The sequence below is a fragment of the Haliotis asinina genome, chromosome 3 (assembly GCF_037392515.1).
Source record: "Haliotis asinina isolate JCU_RB_2024 chromosome 3, JCU_Hal_asi_v2, whole genome shotgun sequence".
Classification (NCBI taxonomy): Eukaryota; Metazoa; Mollusca; class Gastropoda; order Lepetellida; family Haliotidae; genus Haliotis; species Haliotis asinina.
Genome location: NC_090282.1, coordinates 73,411,916 through 73,429,498, shown reverse-complemented (window position 1 = coordinate 73,429,498; position 17,583 = coordinate 73,411,916). Strand labels below are relative to the sequence as shown.

General features: G+C 39.0%; 1 protein-coding gene across 2 annotated transcripts in view; it reads left to right on the top strand.

Annotated features, from left to right (window-relative positions):
• The first annotated feature begins 1,839 nt into the window (after positions 1–1,839).
• Positions 1,840–17,583, top strand: part of LOC137278432 (uncharacterized) — a 31,050-nt gene continuing 15,306 nt past the window's right edge. The window contains exons 1-2 of one of the 2 annotated variants that reach the window (XM_067810757.1): positions 1,840–1,944; positions 13,163–13,203. In XM_067810757.1, the coding sequence (XP_067666858.1) occupies positions 13,182–13,203 (22 nt within the window). In that variant the 5' untranslated portion in view covers positions 1,840–1,944; positions 13,163–13,181. The remainder of the gene's footprint in view (positions 1,945–13,162; positions 13,204–17,583) is intronic. The other variant, XM_067810756.1, reaches the window with a different exon arrangement.

Below are 17,583 nucleotides of genomic sequence, written 5' to 3'. Positions count from 1 at the left end.
CATTTCTGTGTTTGAGTTTTGCCTTGTATTGTTCGCTGCAAAGTACAAAGATCATAATTTGTGCTGGTACTGTTTTGGTTCAGACTAGGCAATAAGAGTATGAAGAGTTAACTCCCTTACAAACGAAATGGTTAAAACTTACTCTCGTAAACGGCACAATGTTCCTGATATCGGATGCTTAAGAAACGATACATTAAACTGTCAGAGTATCCATCACCATATCCGTATTTCACAATATTCTCAGCGTTTACATGTCAGGTCACCACCATGATACTGAGCCGAATGTGCGTGCATATGTTTTTTCACAATGTGGGTGTGTGTTTTTGGTGGGTGTTTGGAGGGGTGTGTGTTTTTTCTTTGCTTGGTTTTATAGCGAATCATACTGAAAGACATCACCATATAATTATTCTAGTATCAACGTGTTTGTTTTCAAGCCTGATTAGAAAGTTCCGTTAATGCACATTACAAATTGGCTTGTGGCCACGGCACAATATGCCAGTCACCGTTATGTGCAGCAAACATTTGATGAATGTACGCACTGCTTCGCGCCAATCACAGCAAACGAAACAACGACAGACTCGTCTGCGCGAGGTTTGGTAGGCGATAATTTAGACTCTAAATTTATATTTCGATGTGAACGAATATTTCCTTTTGAGCTGAAAGGGAGCCCGAGTGAGATAAGAGATTCAGAACTGAACCTAAGGCGATTCAGGGCTTGAAATCATTGCAGACGAGGCTAGGCAGAATTAAGGAACTAAGTATAGGGGCTCGATAATAGCCTAGCTACTATTCGCCTGACCGTAATGTTCAGGGGGTGTCTATACTTTCTTATGGACTTGCCATCTAATTATTTTTAAACAAAAAATACCCAGTTAATTTAATACATTTCTTCCCTTCGAGACACTATCGTCCACTGTTGGGATGTTATTGTATTATAGTTAGAATATCCGTCCTACTGATAACCAGCCCTCAACAGTGACAAAGGAAGGATTTGCTTGTTTAACACTGCACTCAGCAATGTTCCAGCTCCATCGCGGTGCTCTGTAAATAATCCACAAGCATGTGTCGCTGCATTCTCTTCCCACAGAGGTTACTCGTCATATCTTCCTACTTCGTATAGAATGGGGTCGCTGAAGACCAGTGCTAGTCTGGGCCTACATTTTCGAAGTTCTCTTGGTGTTAAGATAGTCTTAAGTGTAATGTATTAACATTAACTTACGACTGTCTTAATTTACTTAACAAAGTACTTAACACTAAGAGAACTTCAAAAACATAGCCCCAGGTCCCTAACATGGTGTTGGTACGATGACCACAGTGATTAGCTGTTGGAGTAAGTCCACTTTCCTACCCAGAATTCAGTGGATTGTCTGGTCCAGACTGTATTATGTTTTGCATAACACCATCACTAGCACCCGAGCTATATATAGTGGGGCTGAAGATTCGGCAATTGCAGAATAAACCCGACGGTAGCTGACATCTCATATACAATTACACAACTGTTATGTTTATTTTGCGGCTTGATCCAGTCAAGACTTTTGTTAAAACTAAATACAAGTCTAACTGTCCCACTTACATTATCTATCTGAATACCGATACGATTTTGAAAAAGTTTCAAAGTGGTAACATCTGTTGTAAATAAAGATGTTCTATAAAGATGCCTCAGTAGATACGTTCAAATTTTCAGTAAATATCTTAAGTGTAAATGTGTTTCTTTTAAACATTTTTTAAATTACAATTTAGTGTGAAATTGTGAATACATGCGAAGTTAATGGTCGATGTTTGCCGTTTTGGGTTTTACTTTGACCGGTTTTGTAAATGCCGTTTTGGCACGTTGCCGTCAGTAAATCCAATGAGAGCACTTCCGGGCTCATATGCACAAAATGAGTTGCTAAGGTGTAACTTCAAGACGATCTTCAGGGTTTAGAATGCATTCTGTTGATCCTGGTAATTATTTGATTGATTCTTACACTGTTGCCCAGGAACTACACGATATAAAAAACAGTTCCATTTTGAATTGTCCGATAACATTATGCCTGCAGCGAGGTTTTGCATCTCGTGTTAATAATTTCAGGACCCGGAGTGTACCTAGTGGTGCCGGGTGCCAGTCAAATCGCCGCAGCTGCAAATTACCCCAGCACATTTGGTTAAAATGTTTTTGGTTAGTCAAATCGCTCCATTAGGACCAGATTTAATGGGGGTTTGGGGTTTTTTATGTTGTTTTTATGTTTTGATTATTTTTTTTAGCAGAGGCAATTTCACTGGCACCTAGTGATGCCACTAGTGACAAGCTGGACCAACGATCAGTCTCAACAGAGTGTATGTTATGGTCTCCGGTCTCAGAGTATACATATTTTTCAAAGAAACCTATCACCATCTTCACAAGTGGATGATTTCAATGGACATGTTGAAAGAATTCAGAACCAGTATGAGCAGAATTGGCGATTGATAGACTCTGTATGGTGCGAAAATACAAGTAAAGCATTTTGATGAAATGTGTGTTACATAAACATTTCATGTTCTTTTTTACATGATCAAACAATGTCAATGTTCAACTTCATTGAAAAGCATAATTTTGTTTTAGTTTAATATCAATATGGGTAAATGTCATTGACCAAATCCAATTTTGAAATTTACGAGTTTTGGTTGTAATATACATTACTGATTACATCAGATTGAAAAATGAAAGTTGCATTTTTTTAGATAAGGTGATTGACCTTCGACCGTTGTCATTAAAAACACAAATGGTCTTTTAATATAGAACGTGTTTGGTTTGATTCAACCCTTCATTATGTTCATTATATCTTAAAGCAACAAAACGTTGATTAAGGTTTTATTAAGTGGACATGAAAAAATCTGTCAAAAAACACATTTCAACTGATCTTGGCGTTTTTCATATGCCTCATGTTGTTTTCAAAATCATTCCTCTTGTGTCTTGTACATATGGGATAATAAGAAACATCATTCCAAAAGTGTATGTATAAAAAGAATAAAGAACACAAATCCTTCAATAGGAGCCCAAATGACGTACATTTCAGGGGCAGTTGATGTGGTATTTACATCCCAAGTGAGATGCTAAGTAATGAAAAAATGAAAGCAAGTTATATCCTGTTCTTTTTGGAAAATGTTACCTTACTTATTGAATATTTTGTAAACATTAGACTTTTTATCAGAAATAAACTTTAGTTTTTCTCATGGTAAATATGTCAAATGCAACGATATATTGAGAATGAGTGCATAAAGAATTTCTCATGCCATTCATGAAATAATATTTATTTACATCATACAGTAACCTCAAATAAGTGATTGTGTGACTATTTAAGTGTGTTGTGTATAGTAGATTGATAGGGAATGAAATAATTATAATCACTTGTATATTTGAATTTGCTATTATGCAGGTCATGGGACATCCCCCTGACTAAGTTTAAAAAATGTATAGGGTTCATAACTTTATGTTCAGTTTTTCATTACTTACCATGAAGAATTTTCTTTTGCTGTCCTTTATTGTTGTCAAATACCGTTGTGAAAAATACACGAATTATTATTGAGGGGAACTGTGCACATGTGATACTGATGTCTTGACTCCAACTGTTCCGCAGCGAATACTGTTCACTAGCCAGTAGGGCGTTTGCATTTTAACAACTGCTGGCTCGAGGACCATTTCCGTGAGATACTTTTCATTGTCATAATGAGTTTTAAGGTATAATCTGGAAACAACGGCTACCTTTCATATTTTCAAATGTTCAACATTTGTCATCAAAATACCATAAAATATATATTTATAAATTCTGGACCAAACAAAGTATGATCTATAATTTGAGATATGGTGTATTAGTCTCATTTATGAAATTGTTGTCACAGGCAACAACCTAGCCCACAATTGTTCATATTTTATGTATAGGTAGCAATTTCTTACTTAACAAGTTCAGAATATCACAATTTTATGGAAACCTTTCATGAGGACTTGTCCATTTCTGTAATATGATTGGCCGTCTTAGGTCACATGTATGATCCTCATAGCAGATCGTGGCTTAAAAAGCATCATTAGAAACCAATCGTTATCCAATGAAATTACTTCTTACAACTGCGAGAATACTCCTGGCAAGGTTACAGTGATATTATTGATGTCTAGAGCATTCTTGATACCCGCCATCAAATGTATATCCTCAGGTGTTATTCATAGGAATCTCCCAAAACGGAAGTATTAAAACTTATTGGATAGATATTTGCGCTGGTGGAAATGTTTTTCAGGCAGTTTGACATGAAAATTGCCAGCCTCGGCAAGTTGTTATTTTGATCACTGATGTATGTATAACTGTTGAGTATTGACATATGACAGGAACATGTTCAATAAACTTCATTTAGGACATATTTAAAGGGACAACCATGCAGGGATTAGCACATAAGCATAAAAAAAATGGCCCATTAAAATCTTTGATTACACGATGCCATTTAGAAAGTGGTCAAATGCAACATATGTCATATTTGGGATTTCACTTTCTTAGTAAAGTACAAATTCTAGTACTTTTTCGGTTGAGTCCCATCCGGGATTCGAACCCGCACCCTCAGTGTCAGGCACCTAATCGCCAGCACACAAAGTCAGCCGCCTAGCCCGCTCAGCCACCACGACTTCCACAAAGGCGGCTGACTTTGTGTGCTGGCGATTAGGTGCCTGACTCTGAGGGTGCGGGTTCGAATCCCAGATGGGACTCAACCGAAAAAGTACTAGAATTTGTACTTTACTAAGAAAGTGAATCCCAAATATGACATATGTTGCATTTGACCACTTTCTAAATGGCATCGTGTAATCATAGCTTTCGGCCGTGAGAGCCGTGCCAATTTACACTCATCAGAGGGGTACACAAAGTACGCAGTCTAGACTACCAGTTGTCCGACTTTCATTTTTGTGGAAGTCGCGGTGGCTGAGCGGGCTAGGCGGCTGACTTTGTGTACTGGCGATTAGGTGCCTGACTCTGAGGGTGCGGGTTCAAATCCCGGATGGGACTCAACCGAAAAAGTACTAGAATTTGTACTTTACTAAGAAAGTGAAATCCCAAATATGACATATGTTGCATTAAAATCTTGACGTTTATTATTGATACAAGGGCAGTGGCAGTGGCCCTAAATTCAAAAACTGGTTAATGATTGTGAGAAGATGGTGCTTTGTAAAAGTTCTCTATACCAATCCCTTAGTAAGTTTCATATACCAGTATTATAAATGTAGTTTCTTGTATGCATACGCATATGCACTGCAGAGCCAGTGTGTAAAATAGCCTCTGGTCCACTAGCCCAAGGCTAGTAAATATCAAGTTGGGCCAGTAAATATTCACAATCACTGGCCTGACTGCCTACTGAATTTTCATTTTGTGGATATATCGCTTTCTCTGACTCATAAAGTAATAGCACATTTAAATCATGCAAGATTATGGCATGTTAAAAATGCTCATTATATTAACAGCAAAAATTATGAAACCTGTGTCTACACTCAAATTTCATGCAAGTGAATTATTTTGTGGGCCATTATCTCTCAGGCATAACTGGCACAACTGGCTAGCAAAATGTGGAAACCATTTCTCACACTGTTTACAGCTAATAATGGAACACACAAAAAACAGTTCATCATATCTGTCAGATTGTTTTAAGCTTGTTTGTATGAATATAGTTTAACAGTATTCTCATTGATGCAGATTATACAAGATAGCTGCCTATTGATAACACTGTGGATGTAAGCTAATTGACTCTAAAGTGTTCAGTTCAGTGCATATGATATCAAGCTGGCAACAGCTTGAGGCAAACCTTAATCAGTGCATGTTGTCATACCTATCAACAATGACAAATTATACTAGAAACCTTTAAAAAAGCCTATTATGCTTAAATTTAGAAGTTTCACAAAGCTGAGAGTTTCATTCCTAGAGCATTTAGAATGGCTGACTATGACTCTATCATATTTCTTCTTTAAGACTTTGTCTGTTAAATACACACTGATTCATTTACCTGCACCTATTCAAACATGCACAGTGATGTAGCCTAGTGGTTAAGGTGTTCGCTTGTCATGCCTAAGACCTGGGTTCAATTCCCCACATGGGTACATTATGTGTAGCCCATTTCTGGTGCCTCTCGCCATGATATTGCTGGACTATTGCTGAAAGATGTGTAAAACCCAACTCGATCACTCAAACATGCTCAAAGGTTTAACAAAAGAAATATAGTATGTTTGATATTGAAGAAAGATTTTATGACAATGACATCCTAGGCTGTAAGCCTGACAGATTTAGTAGTGAGATGACAAGAAGCTCAGTATAAGAATTAAATGAGACATGTCTACTCTACACTTAAACTACACCAAATTTCAAAACACACAAATTTTCTTGCTTAAATTAATATACTACATCTGACAAAAATCTGACAAAAATCATAACCTAGGTCTACATTGGAGTAAGTATGGTTTTATGCCACTTCAATAACATTCCTGCAATATCACGGAAGGAACATGAGAAATGGGGGGGAGGGGGTTCACTTTGTACCATGTGGTGAATCATCAAAACATAGATTTTTTTGTTTCTTAAATCAGTGTACCTCATCTTAGAAAAATTGTTAACCAGTAACCTAGCTCTGCATTGGAATGAGTTAGTATGTTTTTCGTTTTTTTGTTTGGAGTGGGCGGGGCAGGGGATGGTCTTAGCAATATTCCAGCAATGTCACAGCAGGATCACCAGAAATGGGTTTTCTCACTTTTTGCCCATATGGGGAATCAAACCCAGGCGTTCAAGTTTATGAGTGGATGCTTAGACTATTAGACTGTCCCACTGCCCCATCTGCACTGGAAACAGTTTACATATCTCTTAATTGCTATTTGTCATGGCATGTTTCCACAGCAATATTCTGAATTATTTAATGAGTAATGCACATTGTCATTAAACCTTTCCATCAAAGGACCAAGGATGTTATTGATCCTATTGATCCTATGTTTTGCAACTGATCTATATCTATGCAATTTGATGCCGTTGCCAGTAGCTGGTTTCTATCACAATATTAGAGAAAGAAAACTGAACAGTGTGTATTTCATGTGAAATATAATGCTGGTTTGGACAACCTGGTGAACCAACGGACAAATGTTTTGGAAGGCATGTGGCAAGGTGCTCTAAGGTGTTATGGTTTACTGTACAGAGTTGCTTCCCTTTTACATACCAGGAACCTGTTATTACTCAAGAATTTGTCAGCATCATTTCTGTGTGTGATGGTTCCACCAAAATAGTTATGAGGGTGATAAATCAGAGTGTTGTTGGTGGGTGGGGGGACAGGGAGGGTGAGAGGGGGTGGTGGTCAGTACCTACAGTTAGTGCAACCTAGCATATAGGTTTGGCTGCACCATCAAAATTTTGGTTTCACAAAAATTGAAAATATTGTCACTGGTTCTAAAACGTAACATGAATACTTCTTAAGCAATTTTTGTAACAGGCACTCAGTATCATATACATTCAACAAAACCAGATTTCATGATAATAATTATTAGTGATCCTGTTTCAATTTTGTAATATATTATATATCTGAATTATTTGATTACTGCTATGTAATTGATAAATGAGGACACAAATGTTTATGCTTGTATCAAGTCTTGTTGCCTCCTGCCACTTACTTTCCAACTAAAACACACAATGACAGCTAGAACATAAGGCGTTTGAGGGTAATTATTACCTGCACCAGGTACAGCCTGAAGGCATCCTGCACCAACCATTTTGTACATACACAAGTGTTGGTTGTATACAGAGAAATGCTAGTACTGGCAAACAAGGATAAGCTGAGCACCATCCTGAAAACTGACCCATATTACTATTAGTATATATGAGTGCAAACGACTGTCCCTTGCCATTGTTGGGGCCCATGGAAGAGTCTTAAGAGCAAGGCATGAGTAGCTACAGGAGGAATCAGTTTCATTGTCTTGCACTGCGCATACATTAGAAATAGAAAAAACGTGGGGGTTGCGGGGGGGAGATGGTGTTTCACATTTTTGTCTACAATTTATGGAGTTAATATGTTCAAATGTGCAGTATCTGTTAATTTAAGTTCGGCCTACCTACAGTAGAGACATAGGAAACATAATAAAATGATTTTACAGAGGAGAGATTAGTGCAGAACTGAGCAATGCAGTATCTTTAGAGACTTAATTGGAACAGACCATGGCTTTATGCAGTTTAGTGTGCAATGATACTGCATTTCAAAAGATACTTTTTAAATGCCCAAGGCTTAGCTTCATTATAAACAATAGCTGATATAGTAAAGTGAATACTTTAATACTGAAACTATATAGGTTGTTCACTGGTCACATGGGGAAAATAGGTTGATGTACCCTCAATGCTTGTTTATGTTCCCTGAACGTGAAGGGTACATCAAGGATGCATCAACGAATAGGCCCTGAATGACCCGTGAACAACATATTTATCTCACTGAACACCTCAATGCGTACACAAGTTTTTGTAGCCATCACTAGATTTTGCAGACAAGAAGACCAGATTTAGAATTATCTCCCTTCAATTAATTTGCTTTCGCAAAACGTCAGTAATTTCCATATATCATACATAATTCAGTGGTATTCTAGACCAAGAATTACAGTCTTGAAGTGCCAGATGAGTTCAGCATTCACAGCAGCACACATAGAAATGACACTTGTAACTTATGTAAGAAGGGCACATTGGAGAAGAACACTCAGCCAATCAAAAAGTGACATTTATGTGTGAGGTAAGATAATTAAGGATGTACCTACCATGAAGTCTGTCTATAAAGACAAAGGGTTAGAAGGGGTCATTTCCAAAGCAAAATCAGGATGGGTGTCGCAGACCGCTTCTGGAGTCCGCTTCTGGTTAGATATTTGGATAGAGATATCAGCTAAGATAAGATGATCCTTTAGGGGAATCAACCTGGGGAATTATGAATCTATTGAATTCTAAGAGATTACTTGTCTGTCATTTAATCATCAATAAATGCATCTTGGCACACTAAATGGGAAAATGAAACTTCTGGACAACACATGTACTTTGCTTGTCAAGTAGCAAACATTGTCGCAGAGATGAAGTCATTTTAACTCCCCTCAGGCTAGAACAGTGTGGATTGAAGGCGTATAGAAGTATTTTAGATACTGCCCAGAAACAGCTCAGCACTATCTCATTGAATGTCCAGCTCATGTAAAACCATGACAGGCTCTGTAAAGGTCACATGCAACCAAAAAATCTAACATAATTCAAATACTGTTATCACTTGTTCATGATATATAAAATGCATGGGTGATTATGAAAAAAATAAACAAAATTATAAGCCTATAATAGCAAATCAAAAGTACAATACATTGTACTTGGGTTTACATTGCTTGAAATGAAGCTGTCACGATACCAAACCCAGTGCTCTTACGCATAACGATGCCAAGACATAGGCTAATACACTTAACCAGCTCTTTGTTTATGGCTTATGAGCCTGATAGGTGTGAATTTCAAATTGCAAATGGTTAGTAATTGAAGTTGTGCATTTCACATTGTCATTAGCAGACAGGCAGGCAGGCATATAGGTGTCAATAAACCAGACATGGAGTTTTCCCTGTGACAGAGGCTGCTTATCACAATCAACATGTTTTTTTTATGTAACGAGTAGATTATGTTCTTGTTTATGTACACAACCAGTATAAGACCACTGCTCACGACCTCATACCCCAGACCAAGCATACTGTTTCAATCTCCATGAACCTACTCACTGCACATGTGTTGTGAGCGCAGCACAGCAAATCTGTTGAAACTTTTCCCGCTAGCAGTGGGGAAAAATTAGAGAATCGTTTGAACTCCGATTTCGCGGGCTTTTTTTTCATCGCATGTTTTTTCAACTTTATGGGTTGAATTGGCGTTTTTGACGATTTGTTTCGGTGAGTGCTTACCGCAAAGTATCAGAATATGCAAAGTTGTGTTTTACGTTGCATGTGACCTTTAAGTAACTGGTCAACAAAAACATTTTCACAATGAACACTATAGCTTCTTTAAGTGGCATTTTAGAAGTTGATATGATGAGGATGAGGACTTTTATTGATAGACAACTTCTTTCCTGCAATGGATGCAATGTTTCGGTGTAGATTCTAACACCACTATCAAGCAAGAGATGCAAATCATATGCACAGGGAGACATATATACATGGCTGGATGTGAGTTTATACAGAAGAGGAGATTGATGTGTAGTGTGTTGACATGAGCCTTGGTTGTGTTAAGAGATGACAAAGATGGGTTATTCTTGATTAGATTTGATTAGTTGATCTTAACCCGTAGGGATGTAATAACCTTGATCTCTATTCATTGTCGGGCTGAGTCGTTTCATGTTGATTGCTTCTAAGAGTTTCCTTGTCTTGTAATCTGACTGGATGGTAACTAGGATGTTGATGTTTTTCCAAAGTATGGTATGATTTGGATGGGCTTGGATGTGGTTGGAAATGGCTGATTTGGAGTCTTTTTCTTGACAGATGCCTTATGTTCCTTGATTTGCATGTTGAGGGAGCGGGACGTTTGTCCTACATACAAGTTACCACATTCGCATTAAATGAATGTGGTAGACAACACCTGAAGGTTCTTCTTTGTTACCTGTAGCTGGTTTACCGTTGGCTTGCAGGATATGCTGACTTGATGTGCCTCTCTGGAACACAGCATCTATGTTGGCTTCCTTCTTAAGTAGTCTGCGGATATGGTGGCTGATAGTATTGACATATGGTACGCTGATGATGAACAAGGCTGATACTTGACAAGGTAGTTTTTCCTTTGGGTTTAGGGTGCCCTTGATTGTTGTGTTGACAAGGTTAGCTGGGTCCTGATTAAAATTTATGATCACATGACGAAGGTGTTCTAACTCGACTTCAAGGGCTTGGGTTGTGGAGCTGATGTTTTTTGCTCTTCCGGCTAGGATGGTGATTATGCCATTCACTTGTTGTGGGCGATTAGATAAGAAGTGTAGATATTGATCCATGTGGGATGGTTTTCTGTAGACACTCTCATCACAACCAAGCCTCATGTCAGCACACCCTTTGCTGATTTGTTTGATTGGCATTTTAGAAGTTGATGGATAATGGAAAAGTATAATCCTTTATGGATAACAACTTCTTTGTTTCTATGATGCGATGATTCGGTATAGCTTCTTGTTTTCAAGCAAGAGTAAAGCAATAAGTGTACAGGCCTTGAATCAACAGAGACCAAGGATGCCTCATTCCCTCCGCCTACAATGAACTCACAAAAAAACAACAGAACAGGGCACTAAAGCCATCATTGCCAATTAATCCCTATCTGCTATGTATAGTTTGGCTTCACCCCACATGTTATGTATACCCTGGGTTCCTCGTATTATCATTGTATTACTGCCCACCCCATCTGCTATGTATACCCAGTTCTACACTGGCTTCCTCCCTTTGTTACTGTATTATTACCCACTGTATCCCCTATGTATGCCTTGCTCCACCTCCTCAACACTGACCTCCGCCCTTTGTTACTGTATTATTACCCACTGTATCCCCTATGTATACCTTGCTCCACCTCCTCAACACTGACCTCCGCCCTTTGTTACTGTATTATTACCCACTGTATCCCCTGTGTATGCCTTGCTCCACCTCCTCAACACTGACCTCCGCCCTTTTTTACTGTATTATTACCCACTGTATCCCCTATGTATACCTTGCTCCACCTCCTCAACACTGACCTCCGCCCTTTGTTACTGTATTATTACCCACTGTATCCCCTATGTATACCTTGCACCACCTCCTCAACACTGACCTCCGCCTTTTGTTACTGTATTATTACCCACTGTATCCCCTATATCCCCTATGTATGCCTTGCTCCACCTCCTCAACACTGACCTCCGCCCTTTGTTACTGTATTATTACCCACTGTTTCCCCAATGTATACCTTGTTCCGCCTCGTCAACATTGGCCTCCGCCCTTTGTTACTGTATTATTACCCACTGTATCCCCTATGTATACCTTGCTCCACCTCCTCAACACTGACATCCGCCCTTTGTTACTGTATTATTACCCACTGTTTCCCCTATGTATACCTTGCTCCACCTCCTCAACACTGACATCCGCCCTTTGTTACTGTATTATTACCCATCCCATTGTTGTTATTGTTAATCCCTTAAATGCATTCCTTTATGTTGTTTTAGTTAGTCCCTGTTATATGTAAAAATAAGCCGGTTCTGTTCTTTGTTGCTTTACTCTTGCTTGAAAATGTTATAAGAAGCTATACCGAAACGTCGCATCATAGAAATATAAAAGTTTTTATCCATAAAGTATTTCTAACATCCTCTACTGTATAAACTCACATCCCTGCATGTATATATTTCTCCCTGTGCATATGATTTGCACCTTTTGCTTGATAATGGTGTTACAATCTACACCGAAACGTCACATCCATTGCAAGAAGGAAGTTGTCTATCAATAAAAGTCCTCATCCTCATGAACACAATACTTAGTAATAATTTCATGTATGGTTGCATACAAAGAGCTGTGTTAGACTTCGCCTTTGAAACAGGGAAGAAACACAATAGTTTGTTAAGTGTTGGGCACATATAGGCCTTTCAAGGCCCAAGGTACCCCTAACGCATCACCTCAGTTTACAAATAATACCCAGTCCTTCAGATGGTGATGTCACCTACATACTTTGAGACATTTGATGCGATGACTGATTTAAGCTTTTCTATGGGTATCATACTCTATCACATAAACCATAAAGACATGCAAATTTCTAATCAATAATTGAAACATATTCAACATACATGAAACAGCGTAAATATCTTTGAGATGGCCCCTTGTGCCTGTTAGCAGCATATGTATTTCGTGCCAGTTGAGTCAAACTCCGTCATTATACTTGCCCGAGCAACCTGAATGCCATTTATAGTTCGATCGATTGTTTTCAGCAGCTTGTCATATTTTTTGCCAGATTCTACAAATGAATAAGCTTTTCTATGCATCATAATTGTATTACGCATTTCACTAAACACTAACATATTTGCAAATGTGTAAATTTTAGGGATATACAGTAACAGCCTAAATACAGTTTGTTTGTTTTTTCCTCTATTTTCAACGGTACTTTACTGCTGACAACTTTGCTTAAGAGGAGTCCCCTCTTCTTGACCATCATGGATGTTTTCATTGCAGCACAGTCACCAGCGACATCATGAGAACCATGGCTGTGAGAGGTACAACTTTTTCTATCACAGCATGTTGACTGCATATGTTTGTGTCTTGAAAGAAATAACTTGGATTGTATAGATTTAGATTATTTTTAGCACTTTGTACTAACCCTGTTACAATTCACTTGCATATTTTGTGATTCAAACCGTAACCATTCATGAATTCAATTCATTATTTGTTGTCACAAGAATCGAGTAATTATGATTATCTTTAGGAAAATGGAGCATAGATGTTTATTTATGAGATATGCAAAATGAAATATATTCATGGCACAAAGTAGCATCACTGTTTTGCTAAATCCTCTTACAGCAAGGTTATTAAGCTATAAATTGTGAGCTACATATGACATTTATGGCAATGTATTGTATGACATGCACTTTTTCAATTTATTAATATTAAACATATAGTATTCATAAGTAAATATTCCGTTTCTTCACCATACGTTTGTAAAACCTGTCATATTTTGTCATTTTGTAGTTGTTGCAGCCTTGCCTGGTTCCCATATGGGGAATTTAACAAGTCTTTGGCATGACAAGCTATGGCTCACAGTAGTGAAAATCATGAGTTGTTTTACATAAACCTCAATTGATCCCTGAGCTCACAGTGCTTCAGTTTCCCTACAAAATTGAACTGAATAATACATATAAACATGGTTAACATATTTGCCTTGTTCAAGCTAGATAGCTACAAGCTAAGATGGCTGATGAAATACAGTTTCCACTTGTCCTATGAACTTAGCCAATAAAATTGTTAGCTGCAATAAAATAATTTCCTCAGGCTCTTGTAAACTTTGCTTCTTAATCACTCTCATTTTCTTAGACATTTGTCCAACACCTCACTTTCATCCTGTGCAATGTACATTCTGATGAAGTCGAGATTTAGGGGTGTTTCTGCACATTGGCCATGACCTTGACAGCTGAAGTGGCAATCAAATGTTGTTAGCCCTTACTAAGTGCTTCAGGGAGCTAGATTTCGCACTAGTTGAAACAAGTGTCCAAAGTCTCCTGAGAATTTCTTTCCTGAAATTGGTACAGGTACTTGAGGAAAAGTTTATTTATGATAAATAATAAGTATCAAGATTTGTAGTCAGTTGTTTGTAAGGAAATCCCTGTGTATGCATACATGTGCATGGTAGTATGTTGGTGCTAGCATGAATGGTCATGTTATTTGTTGTGTTGACTCTTGTTGCTGCTAATGTGTTTAGTGATTGTCCTGTGAGCACTGAATTTTGACCAGCACAGAAAGTTTTTGTTTTGCCTGTTCAGCCTTGATGTATTTATTGTTGTTGAGAATATGGTGTTGACATTTCCCTAAGTTAGTTCCCATTGTTTCATGCTGCTGTGTTGATGGGTTTTATGTCACAATCCAGCATTTTTGCATGAATGTAGTGTGCACATGTGTTGAAATCAAATTAGTACAGATCATATACTGCATCCATAGTGTGATACTGGTACCTTAATCTAGTTTAACATACCTTTTACAGACAGGACCCGTGAAGATCCAGGTTAGAATTGACCTTCAGTAACCCATGCTTGTCATAAGAGGCAACTAACAGGATCGGGTGGTCAGGCTCGCTGACTTGGTTGACACATGTTATTGTTGATTACTGGAATGTCTGGTCCAGGCTCAGTTATTGCTGAGTGCATCATAAAACTAAATTCACTCATTTTAGAGAAAGAAAACTGACTTTGAGCATGCCAGTCCTGGTTTTATCGGATTGCCAGGAGGATAATGAGTGCCATCTTCTGTCTTTATAACTTGGAATGTGACCCATTAAGATCTGGGTTAGAACTGATCTTCAGGAATCCATGCTTGTTGTAAAAGGCAGCTTACAGGATCGGCTGGTCATTCTTGCCGACTTTGTTGATACATGTCACCATATCCTAATTGTGTAGATCGATGCTCATGCTGTTGATCACCGGATTGTGTGGTCAAGACTTGATCATTTATTGACCACTGCCATGTAGCAGAAATATTGAAATGTTACACTACAAATGAACAAACATAACTTGAAATGTGTTTGAGCATGTTTTGTTGTCTTTGTTGCACATAAGAATGAAGATTTTATGGATATCAACTTCTTTATGAGAGAACACAACGTTTCGGAGTTAATGCTTACTCCTTCATCAGGTGATTGAGAAAGGGATACAGAGGTGTATTTATATGTACAGGTAAAACAATAACAAAGTAACAAGTGGAATGAGTTAACGAAAGCTAGTATAAACAAGCACTGATAGGAAGCCGATAGTTAAGATAACAATGATGGAAGCCAACGGTAATGCATTACAGTTGATTGGATATGTTTACATAACATGATTGGGGATAAGGATGGAAGCCAATGGTGATACATTACGCATGATAGGATGATGTACATAACACACGATAGGGGGTGAGCATGTTTACATGAGGGTTGGTGATGTACAAACACAAGTATGTACTCGGGTAGATAGGCTATACATGAATTACATAGATAGAATGTACACAGGTAGATGAGATTAATTTATCAATAAGTCCCAGGCACTTGGTAGGTACACTCCTTGGTCGCGGTTGATGGCTGGTTTCTGTCTCCGGATCTCGATGGCCTCTTGCAGTTTCCTTTGGCGCCAGTTGTTGTTGTTGGTAGATAGTATCCTAGTGTCCTCCCATCGAATTGAGTGTTCAGGGTTCTTGAGAATATGTTCAGAGATGGCCGATTTCTGGTCGAGTTTCCTGACTGAGGTCTGATGTTCCTTCATTCTGGTGTTGATTGGTCTCAGCGTTTCTCCAATGTATAGGTCGCCACAGTTGCAAGGGATCTGGTAGATGCATCCTCTCGGGTTAGGGTGTTCACAGCTGGGTCCTTTACCGTTGGCTTTTAGGTAGGTCTTGATGGTCTTGCCACTGGAGAAGGTGACATCGATGCTGGCTTTGGTCTTGATGAGGCGTGATATTTGATGACTGATGGGGCCAAAGTAGGGTATGGTTACTCTGATGGGTGATGGAGAAGGTTTGGGGCGGGGTTCTCGGTCCTTAAGGGTCTTGTTGATGGTGGCTGTGACGAGCTGGGGAGGGTACCCGTTGAGTGTGGTGAATGTCTTTCTGAGGTGGTCCAGTTCATTGTTTAGGGCATCGGGGTGGCAGAGGGCTTTGGCACGTCTGGTAAGGGTGGCGATGATAGCTTGCTTGATCTGAGGGTGGTGGCAGGAGTTGTAGTGGATGTACTGGTCGGTGTGCGTCGGCTTGCGGTATACTGAGGTTCTAAGTCCATCGTCTGTGGTGTGGAGGGATACATCAAGGAAGGGCAGGTGTTGGTTGGTCTCGGTCTCCATGGTGAACTTGATTCTTGGATGTTGGTCGTTGAGGTGGTTGAGGAGCTCATTGGGGTCGTTGTCATAGGCGATGGTGGTGAAGGTGTCGTCGACTTTGCGGTACCAACAGAGGGGCTGGAACGGAGCTGTGGAGAGGGCTGCTTCCTCGAAGGAGGTCATGAAGATTTCTGTAATGAGAGGAGAAAGAGGTGAGCCCATGGGGAGACCGTGGATCTGCTTGTATATCTTACCATTGAATGTGAAGTAGGAGGTGTCAAAGCAGCTGCGGGCGAGGTTGATGATGCTGTCTATGGTGAGCTGGGTGTCGAGATCCGGAGACAGAAACCAGCCATCAACCGCGACCAAGGAGTGTACCTACCAAGTGCCTGGGACTTATTGATAAATTAATCTCATCTACCTGTGTACATTCTATCTATGTAATTCATGTATAGCCTATCTACCCGAGTACATACTTGTGTTTGTACATCACCAACCCTCATGTAAACATGCTCACCCCCTATCGTGTGTTATGTACATCATCCTATCATGCGTAATGTATCACCATTGGCTTCCATCCTTATCCCCAATCATGTTATGTAAACATATCCAATCAACTGTAATGCATTACCGTTGGCTTCCATCATTGTTATCTTAACTATCGGCTTCCTATCAGTGCTTGTTTATACTAGCTTTCGTTAACTCATTCCACTTGTTACTTTGTTATTGTTTTACCTGTACATATAAATACACCTCTGTATCCCTTTCTCAATCACCTGATGAAGGAGTAAGCATTAACTCCGAAACGTTGTGTTCTCTCATAAAGAAGTTGATATCCATAAAATCTTCATTCTTATGTATTTACACTTCTAAATGACATTCAAAGATTTGTTGCACATGTTTTGTATTAAACCATTCCCAAGCCTTCAGTCCCCACTAGTAACACGGACTGTATCCAGTGAGTGATTCTGAGTTCATATAGTTCCCTAGCTACCAGTTGGTCGTAGGAGGCGTCCAAATGTTTTGGTGGTCAGGTTCAGTGCCTTGATTTAATACACATCTTCATACCCAAACAATGTGGATTGTCACTCACAATATCAA